General features: G+C 35.3%; 1 protein-coding gene and 1 long non-coding RNA gene across 4 annotated transcripts in view; one reads left to right on the top strand and one right to left on the bottom strand.

Annotated features, from left to right (window-relative positions):
- LOC113479051 overlaps nucleotides 1-11,167 on the top strand; it is a 29,153-nt gene extending 17,986 nt beyond the window's left edge. For 2 of the 3 annotated variants that reach the window (XR_003398196.1, XR_003398198.1), the window contains one exon: nucleotides 11,155-11,167. This is a non-coding gene — a long non-coding RNA (uncharacterized LOC113479051). Of the gene's footprint in view, nucleotides 1-205; nucleotides 2,442-11,154 lie in introns of those variants that run through there. The other variant, XR_003398197.1, reaches the window with a different exon arrangement.
- JAKMIP1 (janus kinase and microtubule interacting protein 1) overlaps nucleotides 1-20,007 on the bottom strand; it is a 146,676-nt gene that overhangs the window by 29,310 nt on the left and 97,359 nt on the right. Inside the window, exons 11-17 of the mRNA XM_026846680.1 lie at nucleotides 17,927-18,055; nucleotides 16,519-16,647; nucleotides 12,041-12,124; nucleotides 8,252-8,314; nucleotides 6,960-7,058; nucleotides 3,879-3,980; nucleotides 921-974 (exon numbers count right to left, since the gene is read on the bottom strand). Coding sequence (XP_026702481.1) covers nucleotides 921-974; nucleotides 3,879-3,980; nucleotides 6,960-7,058; nucleotides 8,252-8,314; nucleotides 12,041-12,124; nucleotides 16,519-16,647; nucleotides 17,927-18,055 — 660 coding nt within the window. The remainder of the gene's footprint in view (nucleotides 1-920; nucleotides 975-3,878; nucleotides 3,981-6,959; nucleotides 7,059-8,251; nucleotides 8,315-12,040; nucleotides 12,125-16,518; nucleotides 16,648-17,926; nucleotides 18,056-20,007) is intronic.

Here is a 20,007-nt window from a genome sequence, read left to right as displayed (position 1 = left end):
GAATAAATCTGCTATAACATTTAGGATTTCTTAAACATGATCAGACAGGATCTCATAATGGAAAGTATTAAAATCTAAACCAAGGGTACTTAGTCTCCATGTTATTTTGGTACACCACTCACACAGCACTTTTGCAATAGTTCATTATTCAATTCAAATTAAGTGGTTTCTCTCAGTGACTTTGAAATTTTTTTTTCTTTTCTAGGCAGAAAAACGCCTGTTCACTGGACTACAGCCCTGCAGCAAGCTCTCATGCACTTCAGAGCTAGATTTCCCATTAATGACAAAAATGCAAATAAACAGCAAGTATCATAGAAACATCCACAAAACTTTCAACATAAAAAGTAAATCTAGAGCTTAAAACTAGTATTATAAAGACCTCAAACTGTTAAAGCTACCTGTAAACTGGACCCAGCTCCATGGATGTTTGTGCCCTAACTGCATGATCAAGATTTTATACTGTATTTGGCCATACAGGGCAAGAAAGGGACCAGTTATCCTTAGCCTTCCTCTCAGAAAATCCACTCCTGGAAGAGGCATCCTTCACAGTAGCAGGTACTACTCAAGAGGAAAAATTCAGGAATAACTTGGTCTGGCCTTGTCTTCCTTATTTTTTTCCCCCTTGCCTGTTTTATATCTTTTCCCTCTGCCCACTACAGTCCCATTTTTCCATTCCATTCAGAGAAGATCAAATCCTATCTTGGAAAATACATTTTCACTAGCATCAGTTTAACTGAAAGACTATCTTTTAAGTTTGTAAAGGTAGTACCTAACCACTCATACTGTTCATACAAATATAGGCATATAAAAATCACCCTGTGCATATTCTTGAATGTTATTTTCTCTGGTGGGAAAATAAAAAAGCCTGGTTTAAATTAACCATAAAACAAGAGGTATATTTGAAATTAAAAATTTGTTACCCCATTATCTCCAAGAATATCTAGCTTCTTCATAAGTTCAGATATATTCACATCCTGAAAAAGATGTTCAACACATTTTTTAAAAAGTAGGTGAGGAACAGGTTATGTTACATTTTATGTACCCTTTACCCACTTCTGCATGCAAAAAGACTTGAAATGTAAATACGTGAAACATTAGTTTCACATCACAATTACAAATGTTTTATTGATACTTTTGGAGACAAAACCTAATCTCTATAGCAACCGGGATGTCTGTGTATGAGGGGAGAATGTTACTGTACCATTCACATTTATCATTCTGCTGATGAATGCAGAGAGTTTGAGAGATCAAAACCGATAAACAGGCTTAAAGGACTCTTCTGTTTGGAGTGGATCATCAAGCACATCAAGCTACACAAGTTAAAAGGACAGAGAGCATGAACAAAATAGTTGCTAAGGTTTGTTGGCTGATTTGTTTTTTATTTTCTTTGTTAAACAAAAGTGTGGAGTTTCAAATCAGCATTACAGTGGCAGAAGGGAATATGCACAATAGGCTGAACACACCCCTCTAAACACTATCAGCTCATAACGTTTGTGAGTAAAAAGCCACATTTCTCTGCCAGTCCTCAGTGGATAAACTATCCTTTCTAAAGCCCAGTGACTGAAATCAAGAAAAACACTCCTCTGATACAAAAAAAGAGGAAGACATTCACATGGTCTGTATTTTACACAGTGCCAGGGTACATTCCTAGCCCCCAGAACTCTATTTTGTACTTTAAAAAGTTGTTGGAAAGGTTCATGGTATTGTTTAATCTGTGCTAATCACATTCTCCTGAACTATCCAAAGTATGATCCACACATTAACATGGACTGGGCATCATTCCCATTGACAGCCTGTACGCAACTGTGCTGTGTGAAGGTAGGAAGGCTTGAGAGCATGGGCAAAGACCAGTTAATGTGAGTCTAAAATGCTCATTATGCATGTATAACACAAGACAGCCTTGTTAAATGCTGGCACTCTCAACTTCTACTCATATTTATCACTCCTTAGAAGATGCCAACATTTCACTGGGCTGTTTTGGCTCACTAGTTTCATTACTTACAGTAAGTAACATGCTGGTTTACATCTATGTGTTGTGCAGCTTCATTATGTTGATAGTCAGGATTATCAGTCGTTAAAATTTTTAAAAGCTATATTAGCTATGCTTGCAAACTATACAACTACACCAGAATATATTTGCGCATTCTTCTATACCCAACAGACTCCAGTGAGGGAGGCTTAATAAGAAATGAAATCTTTCCTGAAGACCAGACACAGATGTGGGAGAGAATCCACAAATTAGTCCAACCTGGCTCTAAAACAGGAATAACGTGTTGTGTTCAAGTTGGTCTATCCTAAGAAGTCTCCTCCCTCTCTTCTTTGTCTCCCCAAATACTTCAGCAGTGTCTCCAAATGTTACATTAGCTACTAAACAGTGCACATCAGTAATTTTAGAATGGTGTGGAGTTTAATACACGCTTGTATTTGGATCAGTGTTAAAACTATTGATTATGATCAGCATTGACAATGTTCAGTGGAAACTTCGGTTACACTAGTGAAGAATGAAATTCAGGAAGACATGCAAGTTCTTGCACCTATTGAGCCAGAAATACTCATTCTAATTAATTTTCATGATGAAGCATATAGGAAGATTTAGAAACCAAATCAGATTTTGCATCATTCTAGAATCTAATTTGATATTGATGGCTAACAATTTTGAAAGACCCTGAAAATGGATAAAAAATTCAACCATTTCAGTATGCCCATATGTGGTGACTGCTCCTGCTTCCAGGTAAGTGAACTGAAAGGCAGACTGAAAAAAAAGACAATGAAAAAAACAGGAATTCTAGATCCTGGTAAACTGTACCTGCTACAGCCAACATACAAATTAGAATAACAGATAAGCAGGTCTGGCATCCCATGGAGGCTCTATTTAAAAGGTAATATGCTACCTGATGATTCTTGGTGTGGCCTGGGAAATAACTACCCAACCAAACCTGTAGGCAAGAATCAGGTTTTAACTTTTTTTTCTTTTAGACTACTCAACTTCCTAACAATATGCAGTCTACAATTTCAGTTTACTTCCACTACAGATATTACTGTGCTTATTAAGGCACTAATAGAAACAAGCACTCTAGAAGAGGACTTGTAAACCAAATTACAAATAGAAGCATAAGTTACTAGCAAGTGCCATGGAGTACTACACAGAGTGATATTCCACTTTAGTTACTCACAGAAAAGTTACCCTGGCCTGTTGTGCAACATTACTAACAAAGCACGTCTGAATTCAGTCTTAAGTGAACCAGCATGTAAATCAATTTGTACAGCTAGCCTATTCAAGCAAGACCAGAAAAGAGTAATTCTTGCTTCCTCACAGCAGACAGTAACCAGGTGAGATCCCAACATTCATCGTGTGCTTGATCTAAAATGATAGATAGAGCCTCACCTATTTGAATTAGTTTTGGATCAGACACTTCACACTTCAAGGCCCTGGCCTAGGCAAACAATTTAAGCATATTTATTCAACAAACAAAATGCAGAGATGCTTCACTAAATTGGGTACAAAATAATAGGTGAATGTCATAATTTTGACCTTAGATGAAAACATTTAATATCAAGAACAAAGTACTGAAGCAAGACTGACAGTGAATTACATCAACATCCACATTCTTCTCTTCAGTGTTTTTACAGCAGTACCTTAGACTAAATGTAAATTATCTTGATTGATCAGCCTTTGTTTTCACTGATGAACTCCTGACAGACTATCAGATTAAATTCTTATAAAACCCTTTCCCCCCAGTTAAAAATATCTTTTCTTACTATATTTTTCTCAGATTTTCTTCCCCACAGAAAGATGGTAAATCATTTGTTTGGATATTGGGTTGGCCATTCCAAAAAACTTCCTGGTCATCCAACTGTTACTAATGCTCTACATATACCTTTATTCCTTCCTGATGACAGAACAGCTGAAGTGCACTTCCATTGTTTTCAGGGAAGGTGGTTATATGAAGATTAAATGCTGGCGACCTTCGCTCTCTCTCCTGAGGAAAGATTTTGTTTAGAAACAACACGTGTGATTATATGTAAACATTTATTTCCCACCTTTACAAAACATACTTGTACATTTAAAAGGCAGATTCCTATTCACATTCAAATGTATGGTTTTTCTTCTTACTTTCACCATATTTGAAGGATTTTGGCTTTAGCTAAGCACAAAAATGATGTTAGCTTCTAAGTGATTCCACGCACACACAGTTTCTGAAAAGTTAACTGACACTCCTCAGATGCAGAAACCCTTGCACACCGGCCAAATAACTGACTGGACGTCCAAAAAAGTGTAGTATTTTTATGTTTGTTATAACCTTATTTAACTATTGCTCTCTCTCATGGAACAAAGAAACTGCAGAAAAAAAATTTAAGCTCCATCATGAAATAGTATCCCTGAAGACCTTCTCGATGAAATTAAAGCTGTGTAGCTGCTTCCCCTTTATTCTACTGTCACCCTTTCTATCAGAGCATGTAAATCCCCTGTCCTGTTCACTGTACAACCCAGGATGGTGGAATATGTTGAAAACCAGCACGTATGATGTTCTTTGTGCCAAAACAAAAAATTATAAATTCCCATTTATTTAAAACTATACTATTTCTAAAACGTATCCAGCTCGTCTACTTGACTTTCATATATTTCTTCAAAATACCAACCTATTATTTCTTCAGAAGGTAGAAAAACAGTAAAACAATAAATAAGCAATTTTACTTAAATTTTTAAGCATTAGTTTAAATGTGCTTGTGAAAATGACTGAATTAAATGCTCTGGGCAGCCAAGACACTGGGTCTTACTCAATTCTCTATGGCCATGGCAACACAAGTGAGGAAAATCAGATTTCCTCTCATATTATAAGATGAGGCACTGGCAACAAGAACTTCAGTTTCCAACAGTACAATGAAAGAGAGCTACTGCATTTTAGTTCCTATGACCATCCACGCATTGCCCCATATTCTAAATTAAGAAATGAGGTGCTTTAATTGATATGGCAATTGCGCTGCATCCATTCACTTATGCAAGTTAAAAAGCATGACAAGTTTTTTTCATTAACTACCTTAAACCTAATTTGATATTAAAATGTAGAGAGAAAGATCTTTGTATTCTATACATCTTTCCCCCTCATTAAGCTCTATTTTAAATGGTATTTGCATTAACAGTCTGATTTTGGAATGTGCTTAAATGACCTAGCTGTCGTGACCCAAACCCAGAGACTTAATTCTTGTCTAAATTCAGTTACCATTTTAGATTTTTTAAAAATTAATCCGTTTCTCTTGTATTAAACTCACCTGAATTTGCTTGCATTAAACGATAAACAAATGTGGGTTTTTCTATCCTAGACTAATTTTCGTCGTCAATAATTTAGGTGCTCTCAAAAAATACCAGAAGCATTCATGATTTCACTAAAGCATTCACACTGTCAGTCACATCTGTGCCTACATGCTTGCCTACCAAGGCAAAATCACACAAAAACACTTCCATTGTTATTCTGTGAAACAAGTCCTTAAAGATTTGGCACATGATAAAACTTGACACATTACAGTGAGCTATTTTTCATGTCATTCTTCCAATGTGAAAAATACATTCATGAAGGATGTATTGAAGCACTTTTTTTCTTTTCCTAAGAAAATTTTTCGGATTGTTTTATCTCTAAGAACACTTACACTTTAGGAAGCAGTTTCTAGTCTAACTGCCAATTCAAATGCTAAATTGTTCCGTATTTTACTTTACAGTTACTTAATAAAGGTATGTATTAGAAAGCATGTTTATTTTCCCAAATATCTACTGAAATTCTACTAACCTAAATTCATAATTTTTAATATAATGGGCTATGACATCAAAATATATGATTGATAAAGGATTAAAAAATTATGAAGAAATGTCAAAGACAAGAAGCAGAACATCCACATACAGGAAGACATGACATTTTAATCTTTATCAGAGAAGTTACACATGCCAGGATTTTGGTGAAACATGCTGTGTGATGAAAACTATGGAAGAGTGACAATGACAGGTTTCTTGGAGAGTTTATTCTAAATGGTGTTAAGAATGCTGATGATCTTTGAAAATGAACAATGTGTTATCAGGCAATATAACTGTGTGGCAACTGTGCATCACACACAACTAGTTTAGTGTTACTAAATTTGACATGGGCCACATTTACAAGGTGATGAGAACCATTGCTTTCTAGTGAAATCACAGGCAACATGTTCAAATTGTTAACAAATAATTTTGCTATCGTTTCATTTATGTGAAGTACAGAATTTGTTCGCCATGGGCAACATACTACTTTTACACACAGAAGTTGTACTTGTGCTTCACCACTTTGACATTCTCAGATGGTATCTTTTCCTTTTTTCATTGACTGATGTCAATTATTTCCAGTCCATGACATTTTATACCATCAGAAAATGGACTTCAGGTAAGAGAAATTCTTTCAAAGTTGCTACCAAGATGTGTTCTTTTAAGATAATTTTACTTCATATTAATGTTGTCAATCTTAAATCAATGTAATTAAAAACAATTACAGATTGATGTGATGGATGTGTCAGATCTTTAGTGAGATCACTGCATGCAAGATGTGAGAAGGTGTGTTAATTTAAATAATGCCAACCAAGGCTATAGTATACATACCAAGTGATTTTACATGCAGGAAAGGAGCAGTTATGGAAATGAAACAAATAAAAAAGGCAAAAATATTGCAAAACAAAATATTTTATTAGATGAAAAACAAACTATATGCAATATATATTAGCTATATTACATCTTCATAAACATTAGTGAGCACTCTCTCCAAAACATATTAAGGCAGTGGCATCAATTTCATTATCCCAAGATACAACATTTAAAAAATAGATACCTAAGTGATTTCCCTTAAACATGCACCAGACATCAGTAACCTTTACAGGAATTTCAGCTTGGGTTCAAACATAATTTCTGCTCCATTTGAGAGTTTGCAACAGAGAGAATCTCTTACTTCAAGCTCTAGCACTCTGAATTCTAACAGCTCATTCTGGTCTTTTGCATCCTGCATCTCATTCTTCAGCTGATGCTCTTCTTGTTCCATTCTGTAAATCTACGAGACAAACACATCATAACACCCTGTAAGCAATGCAAAAGATACTGTCCAGGGGGGTTAGACAAAACTGTTTATTATTTCAGTTTCTCATTAGATGTTGGGCAATGTCTTGGAGATAAAGAGGGAACAGCAGAAAGTATTTGTAAGAACTGCTAACAGAAAATGGTCAAAGTTCTCTTAGAATAGTAATCTGGAAGTAGTATTAAAAGTTATATGAATATTATATCTAAGTTAAGCAATACAAGCTTTCTTTTTAAAATCAAGTGAATGAAACTGGATTACATTAACTTTTGGGTAGGCTGTTCTCACTGTCTTTGCATAACTAGACATCTACCTTTCACACCTACAGTATGTGAAAGACAATAGTGGAGGAGTTTTAATGCCTACTTTTTAGTTTTCCAGATTTGTGCTTTGGGGTGCAAAACTGACTACTTATTATGCCAATTAATAGATTTGGTCTACTGTCTATCTTAATGGGGTGATTTTTTATAAATGAAACTACATAGAAGTGTAACATCTGGCATAATGTTCTATAGTGCTTATAATACCCCTGTAAATGCCTGAATAAATTAAATCCAGCTGTAGCTACTTTTACTCATAAATTTTTCTTTGGTTATCTTATTTTTATTATATTAATACTGAGCTACTAACTAACAAAAATAATTCTTTTACTTCCTGATTACTAGCTAACTTTCCCACCAATATCAGTGAAGAACAATGAGGATGCCCAGCTTTGAGTATCTCAGACAGTAAATGATACAACAGTCTTAAATCAATGAGTATTAAATAATGTGTGGAAAAATTGTAAAAATAAATAGGAGACTGAGGGAGTAGGCAATTTTATTAGTGATCATGACAATAATAATTCTTGTGTAACTGGCAAAACACAAGAGTCCACATTGCACTTAATATTTTAGATTGTATTATGTTGGACACTAGAAACATTACCCAGCTTGGGTTCTACTGTTGGCTATACATGTAATTCCACAATAAGGAGCAGCTTCATTCCCAAAGATTACAAAAGCATATTGGCACCTTAATCAGAGACTTCTACCTGAATTTCTGTTTCTGGAGAGAAATAAAGTAAGCAATTTTCATGTTGATGTTCCAGTACATTCATCTCCTCTTATTATTCCTTTTATGATAAAGAGCAGCAATCATGAAAATATTCCCAGATTCTGAACACGTACCTTCTCTAGCAACTCCTGGTTTGTTCTGATTAACAGCTGCTTTTCTTCTACCCATTTTGAATCCTATGAGGAAGAGGATTCAAAATATTAAAATTATATATATGTAGTTAAACAAGATGAATGACCACAGTAATTAGAAAATTTCAGACATCACTGTACATTCAAGAATAAAAATGGTTATACATAAAAACCAAAGTTATCAATATTTCAAGGATAGCATTTTAAACTACAGAGAAAATAAAAGTTCCTTTCTTTCCTAAAGCTGTGACTTGTTTCCTAGTATGTTCCAACTGAGCATATACTTCAGAATCTTTAGATATAGCAGTTGTGGGTGAATGCAGTTATATGATGTCTAATGTCATTTAAAAACCATTTATTTACTCAGCTTAACTCAAAACTATTTCTCTCCATCATAAAGAGTTGGGAACTTTCTTCCAGAACCATCCCTTATTGAGTGGTGTATGCAAATCCCTACTGAGAAAGAGAAAAAAACCCCAAATGACTGAAAATAAGCTTCAGTGTTATGCAGTTAATTGCCCTCTGCTAAAAGTGTGATAATGTTTGTGATAAGGAATTCAAGGCTATAGAGGAAAGAAGGTGATGTATGTTCTATACTCCATTTGAAAACTCTATTTCCATTCAATCACTTGTTCCAAAGCTGATCTTTCCTTTTAGGTTTTTCCATGGTTTCAAAAGACCTCAGATATCCCTTTAAAGACCCAAGCTACAAAAAACTGCCAGCCACAGCTGGGCATTCAATGAGTTATAACAGCCAGACTTGCTCTGTTCTCCCTGTAGAGAAAAATATTTATATAACCTAGCTCAGACTACTCTAATAAAGTTTAATAAAACAATATCCAACACTTACTAGGCCATACTAACTCCAGATAATTTTTTTTTAAGTAAAAAGGACAATTTGTTTGAAATCTAAATGTCTTTTATTAAAGTATTGAGGCTGATACTTTCTTTGTCAGCAGGGTATTTGCACGTTGATGCTGCACAAGAGATTAATGACATCTGGATTTCCTAGACAATTAACCAGCCTTAAACATCAAATTTAAAAAAATCTAAAACATCATGATATATTTACTTCAATTAGCAGTTTTTAAAAAAGTTTAAAGTCAGTTTTCCTATGACTGTCCAGTACAATTTCATATTCTACTGTTCTTTCTCCTTTTCCCACAAGAACGCTCAAGTGCATTTTAACTTTCATGCAGTAAACAAGCTCTTCAGAGTTGTTGTATCATACTAAGAATAATACACTAAAATGAGTACTATTTGTACTCATTTGTCAATAATTTTTTTAACACAGGAAAGAAATGTTGAAAATAAAATCCAGTGTCTAGTTTAACATTTAACTATCATTTTACCAAGGTCAAGGAAGGAACAGAGTTGCACTCACAGACTTAGGGTGGATATCCCAATGCATGCATATGGTAAAAGGCAGGTTTGACTGTTACATCAGACCCGCAGGTTCAACAACTCCAGTTCACACAAGTAAAACAAATAGATTAGTTTACCCTATAGATCATTAAAGTTTTTGTCTTTCTTGATTAAGTTCAACTTGACTTCCTGAGAAAACCTTAACTCCAATGGAATTGTATTTGTATTCACACTGGGTCACTGAGAAAGCTGAACATTCAGAAAAAAAAATAAATATCCATCTGGCACATTAACTATTCCAATATTTTGATCTTTATTATTTACCACTATTAATAAGCATTTATTATTTGCCACTATTAGTATTTTATAAGAATTTATTCCCTTAATATAAAGTTTCTTAGACATGCACCTCAATGTACCTTGCAGAAATGGATTATATTACATCTAGAGGAATTCTGACAGATTGGGTTGATGAGAGATTAACAAGAGCCACTGACACTTTGTTGTGGGACGTGACACACTTATTTTGAAATTACATGTAAATTGTTATAAGCCAAGCTTCAAATCATTTTTTAACAATGAGATTCTAATCTGCTCGGAATTTGACTTTAGGAAAGTTGTAAAGGTGTTTGTTGCTTCTGCTTCCTAAAGATGTAAAGACGAAAAATTCCTGGGATAATAAACTAGGATCTTTTGGTTCATTGTCTACTTTTCAAAAGCACTTTAGGGACTCTTTCCCCAAATTAACATTTCTCAAGTATTATTAAATCATCGTCACTACTGTGACAATCTAAATGACATAGTAATAATAAAAAAAAAAATCACATAGTGCACAAAGAAGTCAGTTTATCATCAGAACCATTTATTTTGTTGAATGCAAGTACTAACAGGTCAGGAGAACCAAGCAGGTGCTAGAGCTCCCAGGAAGACACTGTGACCACTTCTGTGGAAAGCTAATGCTCAGCGTACAAACTAGCCCACTAGAGACAATACCATATTGCTCCTTGTTACATCCCTGTTGGCCTTCTTAGGATTACTAAGAGATAGAAGGTTGAAAATGTGGTTATGAATCTCAAAGTAATAACTAATTAAATTCTAACTTCCCGGCATACCTTTTTGACATATCATTCTGGAAGCAAAAGTCACAGAAGTAATTTTGTATATGTCTATCCATCTTTTGTTATCTTATTTACATAAACACTACTTACATTGCACAGTGTAATGGTCAACTATTTTGTTAATGTTTTAAATTACACAGTAATTTGCCCACACCACCTTTATGACCAACACACTAAAATGTCAGCAGTAGATCCTCGAGAGGTCTTCACTTCCATTTCTTTCAAAAGCTCAGTGAGCCATTATTTTTAGATTGATAACATATTTTCTATTTTTATTAATATTTTATTTACTAAGCAAATTTACTAAGTAAATTGCAATTTGTATGGAAGCTAGCAGCAATAATTTTTTTCCTTAATTTCAGTGTGGCCCCAAAACCTTTGTATTTATACAGAATTTTACAGAAAGTTTTCTTACAAAGAATACACCATAAAAATAGTGATATCATGAACTTGGCATTATTCATAGGTTGTTTTTATTCACTGCTACAGGATCATTAGTCTTTGCAATGTATATCAATGGATAGCTATATCTTATTTTATTACTATATGGTACTTGCAATCTTAAAATTGTTATATTTCAAACAGTAAAGCATAAAATAACATCTCAATTTTCTCAGTGCATTCTAGAAGTTATGAAACTGAACATGTTTAAAATGCGCTGTCATAACTCTTAATCAGCCTTACTAAAGATCCTAGACATTACTAAATATGCACCACTAGCCATGTCCTCAAGTATTTACAAGATATACTAAAGCATAAGGCCTAACTGTAGTCTGTGTGATGGTATGAGAATTTGAAAGCAGTTGGCTCCTCCACCCAGGAGACTATCATTGCAATCACCTCGCAGTAACCAGACGCACTAAGTGGTTCATTTATCTAGCTGAAGCATGTGTGGAAGTGATTTGATTTTTTAATTTTTTTTATGCAACGCACCAAAAATATTCTCCAGTACAAATAAAGAATATGTATTTTATTGGAATTTATAGCAAACATAAACAAAATGGAAAACAGGAGAAAAGCCTGCACCAAATGACAATGGAAACAGAATTTACAGCGCATGTACACACAGTTATTTCTATATTATGCTTTAGTGTATTATGTGTTATAAAATTAATGGCATTTTCTTAGCCTATATGATACTTTCCTTTATTTAAACAATCTACTGCTGGAGTAGCAATTAAGCTGCATCCGTCAAACTAACATACCAGCATGCAATGAACATGGCAAGGGCACCACTGCATGCAAGGGAGAAAATGATGTGGTAGAGGACATTAAGAGAGTCTTTTACCTGTCCTTTCTCGATTAGAGCTTTCTCCAGGTCCTCAATTTTTGCCTGACACCTGAGAAGATCAGCTTGCAGTTGTTCACGAGTCTGGGGGAAAAAAGTATTAAAAAGTGTGTGTATACGCATGCACATCCAGATAGACTCATAGATTTAATTGCACACAGAATCAAAGTAAAGATATTTTCTGCTCACTTATGGGCCGTCCATTCAGCTTTTAATATTTTTCATTAAAATAACTGCTTTTGTGTTACAAAATATTTAAAGCCACCGGTTTAACAGCATTTTTCCTTCACAGCCTACAAAGATGTTATCGTATATTCAGTGAGAAAGCTTTTCCCAGGGTGGGGGGAAAATGTTAGGAGCTGAAAGAGCTATAAGAAGCTATTTATATGCTTTAGTAATTCAAGGCAATTGGAGAAAGAAGGGCAAGAGAGTAAGAGAATTGCTATAAGCACTGAAAAAGGCCTATGGGTAAATAAAATATACTGACCCAAAATAATTTATCCATCCCATAAACAGCATACAATGCTTTCCTTATTCTACATGATTATTACACTAACTATTACACTACAGAAAGTATTTTCCCCTGAGTCCAGTGATGCCCTAAAAGGGACCAAATAATACAAGGTACTAAACAAAAAGGATATAAACCAAAGCATATGTCTGGAGAACCTTCAGTCACCAAGGCTCCTTGAGCTACTTCAATTACTTTTCTCACGCTACTTCAGGGACTCTTTCACCCAATCAGTTCAAAAATTCCCATAGGGATTTCCTTCTGCACCTTTGCATCTTTGGGTCCTTGGTATTTACATTTAGCCTCATCTAAAAATAACAGGAAATGTTCATTCCACCAGAACATGGGTTCCTACAAAACAAATCATGCAAAAAGCTACTTTCTGACTCACTCAAAAGATGGATTTGCATTGATGTGACAAAAGAGACCAAAATGCCATTAAAAAGAAAGAGCAACCATTCCAAAGTGTACTAAATGGACAGTTTGCAAAAGCCTGCAAAAGAAAATTTTAAAAACGTATTACAAAAATATTCATACCAAGGTCTCCCTGCCCATGAAGGCAAGGGTAATATATAATGGTCTTTCGTAACTGTCAAATGCATGAGTGCCTCTGAAATCTTACTTTAATAATAGATGTAATTATGTCCCCCGCCCCAATTCTAGCTTGAGAAGTGATCTCTAAAGACCTTATTGCTTTCCTTGGCTAAGTGTCCTACTTAAAAAGAGAGTGTCAAATGTGACTAGGATTTTGTAAGATGCTGAGGACTGTAACAAATAAAGTGATAAAGCAATAATTCTACTATTATAAGAAGCAGGAAAACAAGGGTTTTTTTCACAGAAAAAAAAAAGTTGGTTGAGAGCCACTTCGAAGAACCTTGAAAAAAAACCCAAACCCAAACCCTAAAACATGACACATTTTAAAGTAAACCCTGAATCTTCTAAATACTGGCTCTAGGGATAATAGACTAACATTTTTAGTTGTCAATAACACCAGATAATGTCAAAGAGTCTACATTTTTCTGTAACTTTTATCTGGAAAGCTTTGCTTATTAACACACACAAATTCTGCTCCTACAACCTTACTATTTCTATACTTCAAAATATTCAGTAAGGAGATTTTAAAATGCTTGCCAGAGAAAATTACATGGATGAAATAGTGAACATGTATGCATAATAACCATTTGCAATCCAACAATATGTAGTTTGTGAATATTAATTGTTCTAAGCAGTAGAAACATTAAGCTAGTGGCAGCTTCTACCTTTGGGATAAATCGAGTCTATCCCCACCAGTAATTTTTAAACCACATTAAAATCTTTGTCTTTCTGCATTACTAGCAACGTGTTGGCACAATACAATGAAGGCCACTGTAGCAAGGCAGTAGTATGTAATAATTCATAATATTTAACACATTTCTCCATTTGGGGGGTCCAGGGTTGTTTTTTTTTGGGGGGGGAAGGGGGAGCAAGTAGGTTAGGGTTTCTTTTTATTGCTCAAACACTTTTTTAGAATCACAGTCTCACTGAAGATGGAAGGTATCACATGTCCAACTCCTGTGCTCAAAGCAGGGGGGCACCTAGAGCAGGTTGTTCAAGACCTGTCCAGTAGGATTCTGAATATATCCAAGGATGAAGACTCCATAGTCTCTCTGGAAAACCTGTTCCAATGTTTGACTGCCCTCAGAGGAAGAAGGGGTTTTCTTATGTTTAAATTGTGTTTCTGTATTTAAATTTGTGCTCTTGTGCTTTCACTGGATCCCACTGAGAAGTGTCTGATTCCATCTTTTTTACTCCCTCCATCAGTTCTTCAAGTAATTTGATAGGATACCCCTGAGCCTTCTCTTATCCAGGTTGATCAGTCCCAGCTCTCTCAGCCTCTCCTTGTTTATCAGGTTCTCCAAGACCTTAATCATCTTCATGGACCTTTGCTGGACTCTGTCCCACATGACCATGTTTTTCTTGTACTGGGGGACCCCAAAGATGGACCCATCACTCCAGATGAGGCCTCATCAATGCTGAGTAGTGAGGAAGGATCACCTCCATTGGTGATCACTGGTAAGGCTGTTGGTCTTCTTTGCTGCAAGGGCACGCTGCTGGCTCACGTTCAACTTGGTGTACAGCAGGACTCGCCACACCATTTTGTACAAAACTGCTTGCCAGCAAGCCAGCCCCAAGTCTGTACTGATGCATGGAGTTCTTCACAACATTCAGGACTTTTCCTTCCCTTGCTGAATTTAATGAGATTCCTCTTTACGCATTTTTTTCAGGCAGTCAAATGGTCCCTCTGAATAGCAACACAACCATCTCATAACTAGCCCTCCAGTTTTGTGTTATCTGCAAACTTGCTGCAGGTGCACTCTTGTTCAGTCATCCAGGTCATTAAGGAAGAGGTTAAATAGTACTGGACCCAGTATGAAGCCCTGCAGTACAACACTGCTGACACGCCTCCAGCTGAACTTTCAGTTACTGATCACAACCCTTTAAGCTATTTCAGACAATTCTAAGTTCACTTTATTGTCCACTAATCTAGTCTGTGCTTCATCAGTTTGTCTATGAGCATCTTATGGGGAAGAGTGTCAAAAGACTTATTAAAGTCAAGATACCACAACATCCACTGTTCTCAATTCATCTGCCAAGCTAGTCATCTCATCATAGAAGGCTCTCAAGCTGATTAAGCATGATTTCCCTTTCATAAATCCATGCAGATTAGTCCCAGTCACCTTCTTGTCTTTCAGACATTTGGAAACGGTTTCCATGATTATTTGCTCCATCTCTTTCCTAGGGACCAAGGTGAGAATGACCAGACTTCAGTTCCCCAAATCCTCCTCACCCTTCCTGAGGACAAGAGTGACAGTTGCTTTCTTACAGTCATCAGGAACCTCCCACAATTGCCATGACCCTTCAAACATAATTGAGAGTGGTCTCGCAGTGACATCAGCCATCTCTCAGCAGTCAGCAATCTACAGGTTCAAGCTGTACTTCATGCAGAATGGAGGACATGAGGTGAAGATGATGAAGTTTCCAGCCCTATGGTTACTGCTTTCTCATTTGAATGTTACATGTTCTTTGGTCATTGATCACGACAGTTATTCAAGCAGAGGGTGACTTGTAAATATACTACGTTTCTAGACATGCCCCTGTCTGCAAGGAGTTAGGATAAAGTAGAAGAAATTTTGCCTCAGGTTAACTCAGCTCTTTTTTGATGTCACTGCTGTTCAGTGAATAGATCTGGGGACTGAGTCAGAGCTCACCAATTCATTGTGAAGTGATTTCTCTTCTCCCCAGTTTGGAAAAAAAAAAGAATTGAAGATGTTAGCATGACTTCTGCTGACCCCATCTCTACACTAAATGGTCAAACACAATGGTGGCAGAAAGGTAAATGAAGACAGAGTATATACTCTCTCACACCCCAAATACATATAGTACAGAGATTGCTGTGAGGATAAAAAAAACATTATTTCAGAGAGAGTAAACAATCGCACATGCTGACCTAATAGGAACAACAATTAGTTATGTACATCTTAGTGGAAGAATACTTCCAAACTGAGATTTTTAGAAACAAAATATAATTTCATATATTCAACAAAACGCTTGAAGAAAAACTTCCTTTGTCAGATTTGGGTCAGATTTTTAAATCTCTAAGTATTTATAACAACCTACTCTCCAATTCATTTTTTAATCCACCATGAGGTTATCCAAATTGCAGGTTCAATTGGGATATCATTCTCATTAGCAGCATCTTACTACTGAAATCTTTAATTGCTATGCATGCTATAATGAAGTGTAATAATAGCTTTGTTTGGATTGCACCAGATGAATCTAAATTGTCACTTTACTGATAATATCCTCTTATCCTAAAAAACATTGTGCTTTGCATTTCACTGACCTGCAAAGATATTTCCCGCTATTACAAGTTTTTAACCTTTTTCAATGATTTCAGAGTTAAAAGAAATGTCAGTTAAAAAATTACCCTTGCTTCTCTCTCTGCATCCAGGGTTCCACCAACTTGTTCTTGAAGCAATGCATATGCCCTTTGCAAAGCTTGATACTCTCTTGTTAGCTGGCAGAACCTTAGTTCAGCTTCTTCTTTAGGTGTGCTCTTAATGAAGAGGGAAAAAGAAGTGGGTTTGCACATATAAAGATAAATATGTATGATGATGGGTTTGTATATATATAGACAGGCTCACAAATGCAACAAGCAACACAACTTAAGTATTGAGTCTCAAAGTTTAATAAAGATTTAAAAAACTAAAGCAAGTGGAAATGGAAGGATGATTTGAGGATGATGAAGAAATGCAGAGATCAGTAAGTGTTCTGACTGCACAATTTCAGGACAGTGTAAGTCACTATAAAAGTCAGTAATGTATAGAAATGGGAAGCAACTGACTGGGGAAAGATGAGAGGAAACAGTTCTTTGTATCACTGTCTTCAGCAACTCCACTGCCACAGGGGCTTCAGAAGGGGTCTGTTCTATTTGTCATGCAGTCCATCACTCCCTTACCCTTTGTCTCTGCTATGCCACAGTAATGCGTTTTACCAGCACAAGCACACTAAACACAGAAGTTATATTTCAAAAGCCGTAAGATGGTTTTTTAAATTCTTTTTTTTAACATAAAGTATTTGTAATATCTTAATTTTCTTTGAATTTTGAGCAACTGACATCAATACTTTCAGGGTCTTTCCTATAATTCTGCGGGCAAGAAATGTCCTTCCCTTTAATTAATTTTTGTTCCAGGAACTTGAACTCTAAGAAAAAGAGATTGTAATATTTTAGATATTAAGCCTATAAAAATATGAAGCTTCCTGTGACTGAGGAGTATTAGGCACAAGTTAGTGAACAGGAAAGAAAGATGAGAAAGAGCATCTGATTCATCCTTTGTCCAGTCCTACAATCTTTTAAAGTAGGCCAGCTGTACTGTATATCACAGAGCTGAGACAAAACATGTCAGTGGGCATTTACTACCTATGATCATTTAAGCCTTAATGAATAGCAAAAGCCTCTCTCAGTATTGTAAGCACAGGAAGAAAATCCTGCTTGTATCAAAACAGTCAAATAAATTATAGGGTTGCAAAGCAAACTATTGTCTAATAATTTGACTTCTGGCAAAGCAATATGCCTATTCATTTTCTTCTGACTAATAAGAAAGGGTTTGAGAAAAACTATTTCATTTCTCAGCCCAATATCTGCCAAATCTGTCAGGCAGAATATTAATAATTCTATTGCAATGACTGTGGATGTGTTACTGCAATTGAAAGAAAACAAAGCAATTCTCTGCCAAATCTTTCATAGTTCCTGTGGCAGGGTAGCTAAAAAAATGTTTACTTTTATACTCCATTTAAATTTTTATAGAACTGAAGAACAAATCATCTATACTTACATCTTCCAAATCTTCCTCTGGTGTTGCTGGTGTCCTGTCTGTTTTATCTGTGTTATATGAAGTTACAGATGATGTTTCTGAATCAATAGATTCTTCATCAAATCCAAAAAATGTCTCCACAACATGCCTCTGCAAAGTTAGTTTTTCTTAGTTACTAGCAAAACAGTTGGAAAAACCCAGTAAGCCAGTAAGCAGTAGCCAAGTCTTCGCTGACCACTATTTTAGTATTTAGAAAGAAAAAAGTTTCCTTTGTAAACCTTTGTTCTCTGATTAAATTAGCTACCTTTTCAGAATCCTTTGTATAAGAACCTCCAAGAACAGAACTGCACATAGCACTGTGTAATTGCCAATAGAATAATGCTTTAGCAAAACTATAAAAGCTAATTATCTAAATCATATAGATCTTACAAGATTCACAGTAGAGGAGTGCAATATCTATTAAGAAGATAGTAACCCAATATGATGTATAAGATGCAGAGCCAAAAGGGAAGAAATATTCCTAAGAAAAATATGGAACAAATTTTGTCATTCATACAAATATAAAAAAAAAAAAGAAAAAGAAAAAAAAGATATTAATTTATAATATCTATTTTGCTAATAGATTGCCACTTTGCATTTGTTTTTCCAACTCCATCATTCTCATTTTTTTCAAAAGTTTGCTCAAATACTATGACTAATCAAAAATACTCTCCTTGGGTGATACAGAGAAAACAGTCTTTTTTTCCGTGAATCACAGGGAAAACTGGCATTTCAAAATGCAGATTTAAAAACATTTATACAATGTAGTCAATTAAATGCATGCTTACAGAAAACTAGAGAAAATGAATAGCCAATGGAAATGACTAGTACAGTATTCATTGTGAAAAATGTGATATTTTATATAAAACATCACAACTGCAATACTTTTTTCACTGTTTTAAGTCCTCTTTCCACCAGTGTCCTAACATATGCTCTGAAATCAGCAAATTCCTATAGAAAATTTGGCTGTTTAAAAAAAAAGAAAACACTGCTTAAACATTTAAGAGAAAAGCACTTTTCCAAGTATTTTTCCTTTGAAAAAAATAACAAAAGTTAACTCTTTTACAGTTAACCTTTAAAGCCTTACATTTTATACCATAAAAGTGTTTAAATAAACCAACACAAGTTCAGAGGAGCAAGAAAATTAAGAAAAGAACAAAAAAAAAAAAAAAGGGGCATCCTAGACAGGGAAGCTAGTAGAGAGGAGTTGCTCTAAGAAGATGAAGCAAAATCTGTCTATCCGTCTCTATATTTTTTGGCACTGCTTGGTGCTGAATCACAGATCCTGATGTCACAGTTTGTTGTTTTAAAAAAAACCTATAAACCACATGTTGTATGTGAGAAGATAATAGCCTTGTTCATTAAAACGGTCTAAAGGATGAAAAAATTTATCAGTTATTATTAACCCAGAACAAGAGACATCTTCCATCTTATCAAAGCCAAACTAGCTGAGTGGAATTGTGAGCTATCAGCTTCATTCAAAATATTGAAAGGTTTTATTTTATCTATAATGCTGTATCGCATGATGAATTCCAAATATTGACCTTTCACTGCAGTCTTCTAGACTTATCTAACTTTATACATTCTTCCAGAATGTCTACAAAGTACTGTCTTCACTTTCTCACAAAGCCCCATAATGCTTACTTAACATATTCTTTTGGCTCAGCACAGCTCTCATCAACAGCCAAAATACTTTATCTAGAATTAAGTGGGAGCATAAAATCAAGCTAGTAGCTGTGACTTGATGACTGCATGCATGACACCATGCACTCCATTTACAGCCTGCAGACCTCATTACCATGGTCCACCAGGTCACACTCATCACTCATTAGCTAAACAACTCTATCATAGTTTCTCAGTACAGCTAATCCCACTCAAAGTATTGAAGACAGCTAACCAGACAGATCTAACCAGCTAATTGCTTCACTTCAGCTAAGCACTTCAAATAATAATTTAAAAAATTAATTCAGACTGCATGTTTAAATTAACTGGTTCTACTAAAAAATCCTTCTGAAAGGATGATATGCACCCCACACACACACTCCACCACCCACCCACCCCCC

The sequence above is a fragment of the Athene cunicularia genome (genome assembly GCF_003259725.1).
Source record: "Athene cunicularia isolate RWA chromosome 4 unlocalized genomic scaffold, athCun1 chr4_part1, whole genome shotgun sequence".
Classification (NCBI taxonomy): Eukaryota; Metazoa; Chordata; class Aves; order Strigiformes; family Strigidae; genus Athene; species Athene cunicularia.
The sequence above is the reverse complement of the archived record's forward strand: the minus strand, read 5'-3'. Positions and strand labels throughout refer to the sequence as shown.